The sequence below is a fragment of the Sus scrofa genome, chromosome 7 (genome assembly GCF_054392235.1).
Source record: "Sus scrofa isolate SSC_HxYL_T2T_F1_AM1 chromosome 7, Sscrofa_HxYL_maternal_Yorkshire_Landrace_v2.0, whole genome shotgun sequence".
Lineage (NCBI taxonomy): Eukaryota > Metazoa > Chordata > Mammalia > Artiodactyla > Suidae > Sus > Sus scrofa.
This window is the reverse complement of record NC_139389.1, coordinates 41,357,289-41,373,442: the sequence shown is the minus strand read 5'-3', so window position 1 is coordinate 41,373,442 and position 16,154 is coordinate 41,357,289. Positions and strand designations below refer to the sequence as shown.

General features: G+C 47.0%; 1 protein-coding gene across 1 annotated transcript; it reads right to left on the bottom strand.

Moving 5' to 3' along the window:
- Nucleotides 1–1,011: 1,011 nt before the first annotated feature.
- On the bottom strand, nucleotides 1,012–6,644 carry PIM1 (Pim-1 proto-oncogene, serine/threonine kinase). Its single transcript, XM_005665927.3, has 6 exons — nucleotides 6,151–6,644; nucleotides 5,934–6,040; nucleotides 5,778–5,828; nucleotides 5,327–5,693; nucleotides 3,580–3,756; nucleotides 1,012–2,566 (listed from the first exon to the last, which is right to left on the bottom strand). The coding sequence occupies exons 1-6, from the start codon at nucleotides 6,230–6,232 to the stop codon at nucleotides 2,409–2,411; spliced, it is 942 nt and encodes a 313-aa protein (XP_005665984.1). The 5' UTR covers nucleotides 6,233–6,644; the 3' UTR covers nucleotides 1,012–2,408.
- Between the last annotated feature and the right edge of the window lie 9,510 nt (nucleotides 6,645–16,154).

Genomic DNA, 16,154 nt, shown 5'->3' with positions numbered 1-16,154 from the left:
TGCTCCTAAAGAAACAGAAAACCATGAATTCCCTGGTGACCTAGCAGTTGGGGATTCAGCATTGTTGACTGCTGCGATGTGGTTCAAGCCCCAGCCCAGGAAATTTTGTATGCTGCAGGCACAGCCAAAACCAAATAAGAAACCAATGTTTATGCATACTTGATATGGACATCAGCAGTGGTACCGTTCCAGTGTGTTTTCGGGATTAGGCAGGCCACATGCATTAAGTGGATCCATGGGTCGGATTAAACTCAACTCTCGCAAAATTAACAAGGGGCTTAAATAGATCCCTGTAAAGAAACCACAGACTAAAAATGCTAATTATCCCAGCACAAGCAGTTAAGAAAATGGCAAGGCTAACATCTCCCTTCCTCTCAAGTACACTGGAGAGGGAAGCTCTGCTAAAAAACAACCAAAAAACCCCAAAAAACAAAAAAGCGTTTCCACCCATCAACTATCATCAATGACTAAACCCCACACTAAAGGTGAAGGGAACTTGAAACAGGAACTTAGAGTGACGTAGTTCCCCTGTTAACAGTATCAAGGGTACTTGCTCTAAATGTTTCACTAGCAGGAGAGACAACTGAAAAAAGCTTCAACTGGTAGTTTTAAGATTCTTGTTATCTCTAGTCAGCCTTGTCCAATGCAACTCTCAGCCATGATGGAAAGGTTCTACAATCCCACAGCTGGTAGTCACCAGTGGCTATTTTCATGAAATCTGACTAGCACTGGGAAATAGCTATGTACACGTTATCAGCCTAGCTTGAATAGAATCTGTACTGGGAAGAGGATGGGATTTCACGGGGCCTCTGGCCATGCAAGAGTGGTCCACCTATCCTTCGGCTGTACATCCATTTCAGAAAGGCGACTATCCCAGAACTCCTATTGAAGGTAACCAGAGTTAGGCTGAAAGTTCCCTTTTTCCTCCCAGGAAAGATTTTGGCATTTACCAGAGTTGGTCAATCAAGGCACATCGGCATGCCTCTGCATGGACAACACATAAGCCACAAATAAGACAAAAGGTTTTTATTCAAAAAATGCCAAGTATAAAAAAAAAAAAAATAAGATCTCTTTAATTCCCCTGTACAGTATTTCACTCAGATAAAACCAGCAGGCTACATGCTGCTCAAAACACAGCCCCAGAGAGGATCCGGAAGGCACACCATCCAGAACTGCTTTTCATATAGACTATCCTATGTACACGTCAGCAACGCCCCGGCCCCATCACCCACGGAACCCAGACCCACTTGGGGAAGCAGGCGAGGGGGGGCCCTGCAGCAGTCAGGGAGCTGCAGCAGCTGTCCCGCCCGAGTCCCATCACCCTACCAACAAACAGCAAGCGTTGCAGCCCTCTCCCAAATGTCCCCAAAGTCAGAGGAGGAAAGGAGAAAAGAAAACTATGGCGGCAGCTGTGGAAGCTTGGAGCAGGAAGGGAACCAAATAAATAAATAAATAAATACATAACGTTGACCTCTAGGTTAGAATGCGCATCTTTCAAAAAAAAACCAAAAAAAAAAAAAAAAAAAAAAAAAACAAACCCCAATAGGTAAAATAACTTAAAGGCAAAATTAAAAAAGAATTAGATCAACTATCATCTTTTGTACACTACCATGCCAACTGTACACACATTTACAGTTTCTGTTGATTTGCATTGTTTGTGCATTTGTGTGTGTGTGTGTGTGTATGTGTGTGTGTGTGTGTGTGTGTGTGAGGTCTTGGCTTAGAAACAGTTAAGTAAAAACCAAAAAGGAAGACCAGTTCACTTGGGAGTTTTACTAAGGGAGGTGGGAAAAGGGCAGGTGGCTCAGCGTTTGGCCCTGTAGCCTCTTCCATGGCACCTTTCATATGAAGGATGGCAGGAGGGGTGGAGGAGAAAGAGGGAACCAAACCCAGGCAGATTTTTGGAGAAGCAGCAGGTAAAAGAGGCAAGTTCAAGTATTTCTCCCAGCATAGCCGGAGTCCCCACAGAAGGCACTCAGAAGAGTTGGAAGAGGTGACAGGGACTTAAAATGGTGCTAGTCCTATCCCACCCCAACCAGATTTCCCCCTACCCAACCCATGGCGGCATTCAGCAGAACTCGTGGGGAAGGGAACAGTCCCAAGGCAGGGTTCTGACCCACTCCCACCCCCCACCCCCACCCCTGGGACTTTGCAGAGTCCAGCGATGCTGGACGCTGATGAGAGCATCTATGGGAAGAGCTGAGGCCTAGGACGCCTGGAGTGGAGTCTTTTCCTCCTGTTGGGAGGCAGCCTCCAGGGGCCTGGGTTCTGGAATGAGTTGTAAATGTTGTTCCTGTATCAAGCACTGTCCCGCTTGGAGAGAAGTGTCACTGGTACTCGGGAAGCTGGAAACAGACACTTTCCCTCCCTTGAGCATCTGACAGAGAGGGGAGAACCTGCCGGAGAAGCTATTTGCTGGGCCCCGGTGAGAGGCTGTGGAGATGGATCTCAGCAGTTTCCTGGGGCAGAAGGACATCCTGCATCCATGGATGGTTCTGGATTTCTTCGAAGGATGGCCGATCTGATGGTCTCAAGGCCAAGCACCATCTGATGAGATGCTGACACTCTGGAGAAAGCAAAATAGAGGTTATGAATGACTCAACTTGTTTTTTTGCAATGCAAAGATCTTTCCAGGGGCCAGCACGCCAGGGATCCAATAGAGACCTTGCCCTTTCTAGAACTCATATTCTTCAATGAGTAACATTTAGCTCCTCTAGTCTGCTTTCAGCTAAAAAAACCCAGCTCCCCTCTTAAGCCTGTGGTTTTCAAACTTCAATAGCTAGGGCCTTTCCCACGACACCCACTCACTAGAAATAGGAAGAATGATGACAAGGGATTCTGATGAGACGTGACGAGGTGATTCAATTCACCTACTGGCTTACAAATACGAACTCCACCCACAATGAGGTCACTGGAACCACAGTACTCAGAGACCCTGCCTTAATGGAGAAGGCTCAGGGAGCCCTTAATTTTTCACTCTTTGGCCCAACAGCCAGGGGTTGAGGGATCAGGATTCTCTGAAAGGTCTTTTTAAGTTTCTTTCAGAGGAACTAAATGGTCTTTTTTGTCTTAAAATTCTCAGAGCTCTTTCTCTGACACCCCCCCGCCCCCTGCCAAGGCACCCGCAAATGCACACCCTTTGATTCCTGGGGGATTCACAGCTCTCAAGGGTAAATCGTGCCCTAGAATCCTAAGCCAAGGGTCCAGTATCTTAGAGCAAAGCCCTCCAGAACTCAAAGACTGTCCCCCGGGATGAGAGCATTGTAATTCCTGCTTCTCCTCAGTAATGGGCTTCCTAAGGAGTTCCTGTTGTGGTTCAGTGGAAACGAATCTGACTAGGATCCATGAGGACACAGGTTCAATCCCTGGCCTCACTTCGTGGATGAAGGATCTGGCATTGCCACAAGCTGTGGTGCAGATCTAGGTCACAGACGCGGCTCGGATCCTGCGTTGCTGTGGCTGTGAAGCAGGCCAGTGGTTACAGCTCTGATTGGACCCCCAGCTTAGGAACTTCCATATGCCACATGTGCAGCCCTAAAAAGATTAAAAAATGGGCGGGGGGCGCTTCCCAGAAGTTACCTGAAGAGACCCTCTGCCTGAAGAACACTTGGCCCCTGATGATCTCCTCATCATGTTCAAAGGGAATATCTCCGCAGACCATGTCGTACAGCAGGATCCCCAGAGACCAGACCGCCGCCGACCTGCCATGGTAGCGATGATAGCGGATCCACTCTGGAGGACTATACACTCGGGTTCCTGAGAGCCGGGGGAATAGGAAGGAAAACACGCTTTTAGCAAAAAATAAAACACAAAGCAGCTGAGGTCTGCTGAGTAACTCTTAAAAAAACAAAACAAAACAACCACTACGCTACTTCCTCCCCCAGCAGCTGGGTGAACTCCTGTTTTGGCCTTGGGGCTAAAGGGAGTGGATGAGCAACTTATGGCAACTCTCCAACCCAAAGCATTTCCACCTACCCTCACCGTCCAGACCATTAGCTGAAATTCTTTACAAACAGCTCCAAGAAACAAACAGGGCCGGCCACAGACCCTGAGGCTTGTGTGTGGCAGGACCACCCGCCACAGAAAGAGGGGATGAAGGTTTGCACAATCAAGGGAGTTATTCCACAGACCAGCCTCAAACTGCATTAAACATCCTTGCCCAGGAGCCGGGTGAGGGTGAGTCTCACTTCTGATGTGATGCAGGCAAGGACACTTGCACAATATCCTAAGTCAGGGTGCCCTTTGAGAGGCTGTCCTCCCCACCCTCTGAACACAGAGGCAGACACCCACACCCCTTCCTCCCCACAAGGGAAAGGTAGACAGAGCTGCAGGGCTGGCTTCAGACCACGTGATTCCTGTTTACAAACTTTGAGTTGTAAAAAAAAAAAAAAAAAAGGTGGGGGCCATCCCGCTGGTGCTCACCAGGGGGCAGCAAAGACTCAAAAAAAAAAAAAAAAAAAAAAACCCGGGGAGGACCAGCCATTAACTGTTAAATACAAAAAAATACAGCCCAACCCAGCGTCCTCCAAGGGCAAATAAACACAAACCACAAGCCCCAGTCACAAGTTTTGAAAGGTTGTCGTTGGTGAGGTTAAGCCGCTCAGATGATGACCCACCCTCCTGTGCTTTGATCTCCGAGCTCTCCATTCCATCTTCTCTGAAAGGACCCGCTCCAAGCCCCTCCCTAGGATAGGTTTTCATCCTCTCTGCGGAGACACCCAACTAATTCTCTAACCAGCAAGAGATCTTATTTCACAACATTCATTCTTAATTCCCTCACCCTACAACACCCCCCAAAATTAAATAATCAACAAAACGAATTATTCAGCACAACTACTGTTTCTATTCCTTATCCTTCCCTAGATCAAAGGAGAGAAACTGCAGCTCTAAAACTACCTTACCGAAAACTAAGTCCCTTGTAAGACAAAACAAAAATTACAAAACCGGCATCAATTTTCATCTCTCCCGCTCTCTCCTCCTCCTTCCCCCTCCTATCCTTTTACTGGGGAGGAAACTGGGTCAGACTTCAGAAATCTGGGCTACGGCCGGTTGCCCACAACCTCTTATTCATCGGGAAAGGTTGGAACCCACTGAATTCCACTCAAAAAATAAAATCATGCCAGAAACATTACAGGTTCTGCTGGCTTGAAATCGCCGGCTTTCCTAGGCTGGGAAGCTCTCTTTCGCCCCACCCCTGCTAGCATCGAGCCAGGCGGCCCGATGACCTTTACAAAGGGCCGGAGAGGGGAGCCTGTGGAGGCCTCCAGGCCAGGCCGAGTCACCTGGGCAGCTCCCTCCCGCGCAGCTCCCCCAAGGCCTGGCTCACCATCGAAGTCCGTGTAGACGGTGTCCTTGAGAAGCGCCCCCGACCCGAAGTCGATGAGCTTGAGCTCGCCGCGGTTGAGGTCGATGAGGATGTTCTCGTCCTTGATGTCGCGGTGGAGCACCCCGCAGTTGTGGCAGTGGCGAACGGCCTCCAGCACCTGCCAGAAGAAGCTGCGGGCCAGCTCCTCCTGCAGGGCCCCCCTTTCCGTGATAAAGTCGAAGAGGTCTTGCACCGGCTCGGGCCTCTCCAGGATCAGGACGAAACTGTCGGGCCTCTCGAACCAGTCCAGGAGCCTAATGACGCCGGAAAAGCCCGAGCTCACCTTCTTCAGAAGAACCACTTCCATGGGCACTCGGGTGCCATTAGGCTGCAGAGGGGGCAAGGGGGCTGCGTTAGGGCGGGAGTCGGAGGGTGCCCCTCACCCCACCCATCCTTGGGGTCGCTCCCTCACCAGTTCTCCCCAGTCGGAAATCCGGTCCTTCTCCACGTGCTTGATGGCCACCTGGAAAGCCCCCCAGAGAGTCTGTTAGGTCCCCTCGCCAGAGCCAAACACACCCTGCCGCCCCCCTGCCCGGAGCGCCCTCCCCGTGGTGGGGCGCCCACTCACCGGCAAGTTGTCGGCGACACGGATGCCTGAGTAGACCGAACCGAAGCCGCCGCTGCCCAGTAGCGGGCCCACCTGGTACTGCGACTCCAGGGGCTCCTTATCCTTGCCTAGGAAAGGGGGAGTCACAGAGGACTCAGTGCCGGCCCGGGTGCCCCCAGCTCCCACCCTGGGAAGTCCAGTCGCCCCTCCATCCACGATTTGGGGGGGGGGGACTCACCGGGCGCCAGCTTGGTGGCGTGCAGGTCGTTGCAGGGCGCGGCGCGCAGGTGGGCAAGCGAGTTGATTTTGGACAAGAGCATCCCAACCTCCAGGGTGTCGGCGTAGGGACTGCGTCTGGAAGAGCTGCAGCAGCAGGAGCTGGGGCTGGGGTTGTGCCGGTGGCTGTGCCTACGGCTGGGGGTGAGGCTGCGGGTGGCGTTGCGGCTGCGGCAGCGGCTGGCGCGGAAGGCCGAGGGCGAGTCGGAGGACGACTGGGGGCGCCGCCGGGGCTGGAGACTGGCGGACACGCCGGCGGGGTCAGGCAACGCCGAGGGCGGCGGGGTGGGCGGCTCGTGGGACTCTTGCGGCAGCGCCGCGGCACAGGGAGCTTGTAGCTGCTGCTGCTGCCGGTCCCGCCACCGCCGCTGCCGCTGCTGCCGCCAAGTCCTCTCGGGCCTCCTCCGCCACCGCGGCCGCTGCAGCAGACGCCCGGCTCGCCCAGCCGCCAGGAGTAAAGGGGCGGAGCGCGCCGGCGGGGGGGCGCGCGGGCGGGCGGGGATGGGGCGGGGCCTCTCCAGGAGGCCTAGGCGGGGAGCCGGGCTGCCAGGCCAGCGGAGGGAGGAGAGGGGGTGGGGAAGCGGCGGGACAGGGCGACTCCCCTCCGCCCCCGCCCCGCGCGCTCCGGCGCCGCACCCCGGCCCCGCCCCCGCCGGCGCATCTCCAGCCAACCAGAAGCCGACCTATCTGCATAACACGGCGCGCCCCGCTCCCGCCCCGCCCCGCTCTCGCGGTCAGAATGGTCTCTACGCCGCCACGACGTGGCGGGAAGGAAAAGGCGCCAAAATGGAGGGGGAGGGGCGCGGGGCGTGATGGGAGGCGGGAGCTGGGTGTCTAGCAGCCAGGGAGGAAGGATGGGGAGGGGCGTATCGATTCAAACCCAAACAATAACAAAGCCATCAAAGGCCGCCCGAGGCCGGCTCTGCGGCTCTCCGTTTCTCGGGGTTTTTGGGTCAAGGGCTTGAGCTGGAGCATAACAAGTTGCGCAGAGACGACGGGCGTTGGTGTGACAGGCGGGGAGGCCAGGCGGCCGGCGCGCCGGGGTGTGAGGGACCGTGTGTGTGTGTGTGTGTGTGTGTGTGTGGCGGGGGGGATGCCGACGAGGGTGGTCTTTCTGTGTGACTCAGACGTGAGACCTCCAAGTCGGCTTGGGCTGGTTGATCACGCTCTGTGGGCTCGAGTTGGGTCCTCCGGGGTTTGTGTGTTGGGGGCGCGTGGGGGGCGAAGGATCTGCAAGATGTGAGTCACAGCGGCTTCACGCAGGGAGTGGAGGTGTCACAGGCCCGGAATAAAATGAGGAGAGCTCCGCTCACTCGGGGGAGGCGTCCCGATCGCGGTTGTCACAGCCCGTGAAAAGATCAGCTCCCCAGCCCCCAATCCCCTAGCAGATTTTATTTTTAAAATGCAGAAAGGTTCCAGTGAATCCTGATTCCTAAGCAGTGATGTGTGTCAGAGTGCCCGGTAAAGAGGAAATCACGAAACAAATGTTAGTATTGTGATGCCAGATGCTGTCTCAGCCCTTCTGTGAGGGCGGGAGCGAGAGATGAATTCCTCATCTAAAGCGGGGTGGGAGGGCGCGCTTGATTTAATCAGCTTTCGCGTTGTATTCACCTTTTCATCAGCCTGTTATTACCAGTCAGGCAATACTAGCAATTATTAGCAGCCCCCGATTCTTGACTCAAAGGAAATGCCCCTCCTTTCCCTGCCCCCCCTTGGAAATAACACGGAAAACTGACCAATTTGACTTTCATCCTTTGTCCTTTTAAACTTCATGTAGAGTTGATAACGACGTGTGAAATGAGTAAATTAGAATTCTATGTAATCCATAAATTGAAATGTCAGAGCCTAAATAATTGAAAGCTAACTACATCCTATTTTAATTGTTTTCAAGTTCCTGCCACTTAAAGGAAAAATGAGGAAGTCCGTGGATCTGTGTATCTGCTGGCATTAATGAGTTTAAATGTTTCATTAAAAGTTTCCTACAGTGCTTGTTTTATAAAGACACCCAGTTGTTTCACAACTTTTATGAATTTATCTTATAAGATATTACATATTTCCCTTTTGTTGTGTACTGTGGCCTAACTCATTCATTTTTGATGACTATGAGAAAACCCAAGGGAACAAGAATTATTCCCTTTTTTACAGACAGGAAAATGAAACATAAATAGGATGACACAGGGTCATACAACAGCTAAGGGAGGAAGAGATGAAATGACCCAAATTCAACTCCAGAGTATTCAAAGCTTTTCTTCTATTGGCATCCAAAACTGTCCTTGATACTAAGATAACAAGTATAAATTTATGTGACCACCATTTCCAACCCCTCTACCTTCCCTTTCCTTTCACAAGCCATACTGGACCATTCTCCCTTGTTCCCACTCACGCAGCACTTTAGACTTTGTGCCTTTGGAGAGGCAGTCAGCCTGCTCTGAGAATTCCCCCTCTTTTATTTAAAGCCTTTGCCGACTTGAGAACACAATTCTAGTTCCACCCCAGATTGCCCAACAAACTCCAAGCATGAAATTACACATCTACTCCACTTATCTGACAACCGCACGTTTTTTAGGTTTTTTTTTTAAATCTCTTTATTAACTTTTCAGTTATTTATATCTTCTCTCCCTAGTCCTTAAATGAATACTTTGTCCAATGATTGTTGACGAAAGGAAAGACTAAAATGGGTCTCCACAAAAAAGGTCATGATTATAAAAGTCAATTTAGACCAAATTTCAGCAAATTAAAATGGAACAGACAATATAAAGGTTAGGAACAACCTTTAAACTGAGTTACCTTGCTTTCAAATCTAGTTATGTGACGTTCGTCAAGTTACTTAACCTTTCTAAGCTTTACACTGAATGGAGATAACAGTTGCACCTACATTTTAGGGCTGTTGTAAGACACAGACCAGCACAGAGTGAGATTCTAATAAATATTAGTTATGAAGTCAATGATGCTGATTGTGATTGTGACAATGATGATTAAAAGGAAGAATTTTGGGATGGTCTTGCACCTTGAAGGCTTCAAAGATAAAATGCTAGCTAGTTTGATTTTAACCTGTTTGGAGAGAATGTGATTCAAAATCATATACATTAAATCAAGTTCAATCATTTTCACTTTCTCTAGATCTTTGTAGGGCTAAATATTTAATTAGTAAGAGCTGAAGTAATTAACATTTAATATGTCTGCTTTATATGGTAGGCACTTCACAGCTGGAAATTACAAAACATGGACCTTGCCGGGCAAAGAGCTTTTATTTACTTAAAACTGCTTTTAAAGATAATTATTAAACATTCAGGTATGTTTTGCATTAAAAGTTACTCTTCCAAGATAAGGAACTTGATGTTTTGATACATCAAACTGTGGCTGTAAAAAGAAAATCTTGCACAACCTGTGCCATCTCAAAGATTTGAACAAACAATCAGAAACACTACACTAATAATTAAATGACAAACGCTTTTGGAAAAAGAAAGGCCGTGAGTATGCTAACAGTTCTCTGGAAAGGGGAGAATTTGTTCATATTAATTTGAGCAGTGGCCAAATTAATCCTATGTGGTTTCCTATTCTACCTGATATGGATCTAATCCAGTCATTGTGAAAAGAATGACTTCAGCGATGTCTATAATCACAGTTTAGAAGTTTGAAAGGGATGCCTATATATTGTTTTTCAAAGTACCCCAGAATCTAATTGATGTACTTCTATAACTAAGGCTACATAACTTTTCCCTACAAGCTATTCGCAGTTAATAGGATGGAAATATTTTGGATCTGAATCTGCTATTTCTCTCCTTTTTTTTTTGGTCTTTTTTGTCTTTTCTAGGGCCGATCCCACAGCATATGGAGCTTCCCAGGCTAGGGGTCTAATCAGAGCTGTAGCCACCGGCCTATGACAGAGCCACAGCAACGCCAGATCCGAGCCGTGTCTGCAACCTACGCCACAGCTCATGGCAATGCTGGATCCTTAACCCGCTGAGTGAGGCCAGAGATCGAACCCGAAACTTCATGGTTCCTAGTCGGATTTGTTAACCACTGAGCCACGATGGGAACTCCTGTTATTTCTCTTCTTAAAAAAAGATTTATTGTATCTTTATTTTTAAATTTTTTTAGTGAATTATTTCATTTTTAAATTTAAAGTTTAATTTTGAAAAATTTACCATTTTTGTTTATCTTACTTTCTCCTTATTCAGTGAAATAAAAAGGGGGAATTTGGAGAAAATTAGTTGTAATACACTTCTTTCTGTATCTTAAAACATCTCCAATTACCTCAACAGTTGCAAGCTCATTTAGTAAAATCTAAATTTCACATGCATTTCGTATGTGTAGAATATATGTGAAAATCCACTACAAACTGTAAGACATGAAAGAGTCTAAATTTAAAAAGGCTGAAGCCTCCTTTTTAAGTTGTAATAATTATGAATTATGGTAGTGGTGGACAGCTAGGAAATCCAGAATATCCCAACTTTAGAACAGTCAGGAAATCTATGTAGTCAAGTTAGAACTGGTTCTTGTCCTTGATAAGATGTGACATTTGTTTCAAGTTTATAAATCTTTAGTCAGCTTCCAGTTTCTCAGCAAGATTGGAGAAAGAAAGAGTTTTTATTATCCAATAAAGTATATTTAAATTCATTGACAATTCTTTTTTTTTTAAGAAATAAAAATAACCTAGATTTATTTTTGGATTTTTTACACATTGAGTACTGACAATCTGAGTGAAAATAATCAATATTTTTTGAAGGCACTGAACACAAAGATTTTACAGTTCCTGATAGGTAAAGACAAAAAGGAGTAGCTTAGAAGGTATAAAGGCTATAGATGCTTGGAGATTGTTATAAAATACTTCATTAGAAGAAAAGGAAAATGTATGCCTTGGATCATAAAGACCAGGCACATGCACAAAACTCTGTATGTTTAACTGATAAAGAAAAGGGGCTGTGTGTGTGTGTGAGAGAGAGAGAGAGAGAGAGAGAGGGATTTTGAAAGAGAGAGAGAAGAAACAGAGACAGAGAGTCAGAGACAGTGATAGAGTTCATAAGTTTGGGAGCTGATGAGGAGATTGTCTGCCATCTCTAAAATATAGAATAAAATTGCTGATGCAAGACTTGGGAAAGCCACAAAATGCATCTAAGTAAATGGAAAAAATTTTTTTTGCTCAAAAAGACTTCATGGAACACCTCACTAGGCACTAAAAAGATAAATGAAAACATTTGTTTATTGTCTATGTCATTTGCCATTTAATAGTATATACAGCCTTATTTTTCTGTATTTCTTTAGTCTCTACAACTAGATTATAAACCTATTGAGGGCAGAAACCATCCTTTCATTGAACATAAAGGCTAAGAAGATCTGACAGTGGGTCAGGCAAAAGTGGGAAAAGAGGCACTGTGATAGCAGCTAAAATCGAGCATCAGAGATGTGCTGGGCATTTTTTTGGAGTTCCCATCGTGGCTCAGTGGTTAAGGAATCCGACTAGGAACCATGAGGTCGTGGGTTCGATCCCTGGCCTTGCTCAGTGGGTTAAGGATCTGGCGTTGTCGTGAGCTGTGGTGTAGTTTGCAGATTCGGCTCGGATCCCACGTTGCTGTGGCTCTGGCGTAGGCTGGCAGCTACAGCTCTGATTAGACCCCTAGCCTGGGAACCTCCATTTGCCGCAGGAGCGGCCCTAGAAAAGGCAAAAAGACAAGAGAAAAAAGATGTGCTGGGCATTTTTTCTAAGCACTTTATATAGATCCTCAGATAAATCCTGTGACATGGGCAGTTTTAATATCCTCACTGGTTTCCAGGTAAATAAACAGAACCAGAAGTAATCTGCCCAAGGCAACATTAGGGAAGAGGCAGAGCCATCTCCTTCCCCACCATGCCAGTCTGCGCTTCCCCAAGGAAGACAGGGTAGGTTTAGAGGGTTTAGCAAGGTAAGCTATGATTAAGGTCTAACTGAAGGTAGCATCTACAGGGGCGGGGTCCAGAGGAGGCTGAAGAAGTCGTCGAAGGCTCCCTGGAGAATGTAGAACTTCATGTGGGTCTCAAAGGATGAATAAGACATGACTAGGCAGGGGCGGGGCGTTAGCCTCAGGAACTAAAGCGAAAGATGCTTTGTGGATGTTCTTTGTATTCCCCAATACATGAGACATGAATGAATAAAAGTTTCTTTAAATAAATCTAAAGCAGAAAGCCAGAGAGAGAGAAATCAGTAGGACCTCCTGATATGATAAAAGAGGTAAAAGAGATGAAAAAGGTGATAGACTTTATTCCAGTCTTTATTGAAGAAGAAACTAGAAGATTCTCTATTCAGATCACCACTGGAAGCTCACGGTTTGGGAACGGTAGCTTTCACTGTGTTAACACAGAGAGTGTCCAAGACCCACATGACCAAGGAGACATGCATTGACATGATTGGAAGACATCCACTCAATAATTTGGAGAAACTTACATCTCCAACATATACTTCCTCTTTTCCAGCCCTGTTATTGTTCTCTTTTTTAGGCTGAGTGCTGCTAAAACAAACATGGACACTCACCACAGTCAGAACTAGAACAACTGTCCTACAAATACGGAACCACTTTGTATGGCCTTCCAATATATAACATTGTCAAAGTTTCTTTGACTGTCTCAGTACGATCTTGCTTACTCTGGAGAACTGGTGAGCTGTGTACTCTTCTTTATAGAAATAGCTTTTACTTTTCCCTGAATAGGTTAAGCTTGTTTCTGTGTTCAGTGATGCTACATGATTAGAGAGACACCCACCCACGAGATGAGAATCAGACTTATCATTGGCAGTCAGAATTATTTCCCAAGTCACTCTTATGAATGGGAGTTTTGTTGGCAAAGAGCCAGTCCTCTTTTGCAGGGCTGTAAAGACAACACAGATTACATAGTTTAGCCAAATTATATACGGATTCCCCCAGTTCAGTCTATCTTTATAGACTGACGCAGGGCCATTTGGACCTCTTGCAGCTTTCTCTGATCACTCCAACCAATTGTTTTTAAACTCACAGCAATTATTTGTACTAGTAATCAGACACAATCAAATTCTTTTGTTATCTAAGTGTTCGCTGTTATCATGACTTGGTCATTAAGAGGAGTTTTAACTCAGTGCCATGAAAGGATCCATGTTTCCCCAGTGAGACCATGAGCTCTCCAACTGTAGAGACTCTACTGTTTTTTTTTTTTGGGGGGGGTTATTTGTCTTTTTGCTATTTCTTGGGCTGCTCCCGCAGCATATGAAGGTTCCCAGGCTAGGGGTCTCTAATCGGAGCTGTAGTCTCCGGCCTACACCAAAGCCACAGCAACTCGGGATCCGAGCCGCATCTGCAACCTACACCACAGCTCAGACAACGCCGGATCCTTAACCCACTGAGCAAGGCCAGGGATCGAACCCACGACCTCATGGTTCCTAGTCGGATTCGTTAACCACTGCACCACGACGGGAACTCCTACTATAAGTTTTTAAAGACCACATGGCTCCCTTCAGGAAGTGCTAAAAAAATAATTCAAAAAAAAAGTGAATTGAGGAGTTCCCATCGTGGCGCAGCAGAAACGAATCCAACTGGGAACTATGAGGTTGCGGGTTCAATCCCTGGCCTTGCTCAGTGGGTTCAGGATCTGGCATTGCCATGAGCTGTGGTGTAGATTGCAGATGCGCCTCGGATCTGGCGTTGCTGTGGCTCTGGCATAGACTGGTGACTATGGCTCCGAATAGACCCCTAGCCTGGGAACCTCCATCTGCCGAGGGTGCAGCCCTAAAAGGACAAAAGACAAAAGACAAAAGACAAAAAAAAAAAAAAAAAAAAAAATTGAATTGAGAGAGTTCCTGCTCTGGTGCAGTGGGCTAATGATCTGGCTGGGTTGCTGCAGTGGGGCCGGTTCAATCCAGGGCCCCAGGAACTTCCACATGCCATTGGCTGTGGCCAAAAGAGAAAAGACAAAAAATGAACTCAAAGCCAATTTTTGCCCTTCTCAGAAAAGCACTTTTTTTTTTTTTTTCGCTTTTTAGGGCTGCACCCGTGGCATACAGACGTTCCCAGGCTAGGGGTCGAATCCAAGCTATAGCCGTCAGTCTATGCCACAGCCACGGCAACCCCGGATCCTTAACCCACTGAGCGATGCCTGGGATCAGACCCGCACCCTCATGGATACTAGTTGGATTTGTTTCTGCTGTGCCACAATGGGAACATCCAGAAAAGCACTTCTATAAATTAAGAATGCCAGGTTTGGGATTCCTGTTGTGACTCAGTGAGTTAACATCCCTACTTGTGTCTGTGAGGATTCGGGTTTGATCCCTGGCCTCACTCAGCGGGTTAAGGATCCAGAGTTGCTGCAAGATGTGGTGTATGTTGGTCACAGACAAGGCTCAGACCTGACATTGCTGTGGCTATGCCATAGCCCAGCAGCTGCAGCTCATATTCAACTCCTAGCCCAGGAAATTCCATATGCTGCAGGTTCCTAAGCCAAAGGCTTAGAGAATTAGGTACAGTCTAGTTTATAGGGATAATATCTAATATTAATTGAGCATTTACTGTGTGCTAAGCACTAGTCTGATTAGCCACTTTATGTGCTATATATACTAGACATACATATTATATGTGTATATAATAGATATTCATGTGGCACCTGTATTTATATTTTTCTTTAATCCCCCTCATTATTATCATACCCAGGATGGTAAATAACTTGTCCAAGGTAGACAGGTGAGAAAGGTTCAAGCCCTAATACATGGAATGCAAGCTGATTAAGAGGTAGACAATGCATGGGGTAGCTCTTTGTGTGATAGAGGTCACACTCAGAGCACAGAGGGCCAAGGGCCAGATTAAATAAAATCAGGAAGCAAGGTAATGAATGGAAAGACAATAGAGTCAGTGGATAATTTCCTTCAATATTGTGCCCAAGAGAAATGAATGGGGATTGGAACAATGTGAAAAGTTAACGGTGTGAGTGGTGACCAAGAGGAATGACTGCTGAAAACGAGAGCTTCTGGCAGCGAAGTGTGTGGGAGACGGTGAGCCTTAGCGGGAGGGGAGCTGTAATCTATGGCAGCGAGACAAGAGTCTCTTGTGTCTTTGCGATGGTATTGACTGATTCAGTCAGTTGATCAATAAAAATTTGCTGAACAGCTACTTTGTTCAAGGTACGGTGCCACAGAGCTACATAGAAGCAAAAGACATGGTCCTAGCTCTTGCTTGTGAATCTGTTTATTCTGACAAGGCGAGATATATAGAATCATGGAGTTCGAGCTGAAAGGAAACTTAAAGATCTCATCTAATCTCTTGAGTTTTATAGATGACCAAAACCAAATCTCAGAGGCAGGAAGTGACTTGCCAAAGTTCCCATGACATTTTTTAGAGCAAGGATAGAACCCAGACTTGATTACCACCCCGGGTTCTTTCTAGTTTCTTCTATAGATGCAATTAGTAATGAAAGGTAGTATTTGCCAAGTAGCAGATTAATGGTATAGGCAACGTGTGGCTTCTTCCCATAATATGTTTACAATTAAATGCTAAAATTTTTTTTCTGGGGAATTTTCAGGTGCAAAGGGACTTTCCCAGTTGTCTTCTCAGCTGCTTTAGCCTGAAAACAGAAAACGGCCCCTCCTGTGTGCTCTCCGAGCACCTGTGCCACCTCAAACATGCACATCACATGTGATCTGGATACGATACGTCTAGCTCGGTAGTTCTGAAAATGTGTGGTCTCCAGACCAGCAGCACCTGGGAACTTGTAAGAAATGCAAATTCTTGGGCCCTCTCCAGATCCACTGAATCAGAAACTCTGGGGGTGGGTCAGTGATTTATGGCTTAACAAGCCCTCCAGGTGACAGTGATATGCTTTGGAGCTTGAGAACCTCTGGTCTCTCTAAATGGCTCTCCAGAGAGATTGGGAGCTCCTTGAAGGCAGGGAGCATGGCCGATGTAGTTTCTGTTTTCCTAGCTTAGTACCAAGCCTTGAACGTAGCGGATGCTCATAAGTGTGCCTGAAACAACT

Bases quoted from the DNA above. Each gene is read 5' to 3' on its own strand.
- PIM1 (XM_005665927.3), bottom strand. From the start codon at position 6,232: ATGCTCTTGTCCAAAATCAACTCGCTTGCCCACCTGCGCGCCGCGCCC. The intron at 5,829-5,933 runs GTGAGTGGGCGC...GGGGCTTTCCAG, and splicing joins GTGTCGCCGACAACTTGCCG to GTGGCCATCAAGCACGTGGA. The intron at 3,757-5,326 runs GTGAGCCAGGCC...CCCGGCTCTCAG, and splicing joins CGTCTACACGGACTTCGATG to GAACCCGAGTGTATAGTCCT.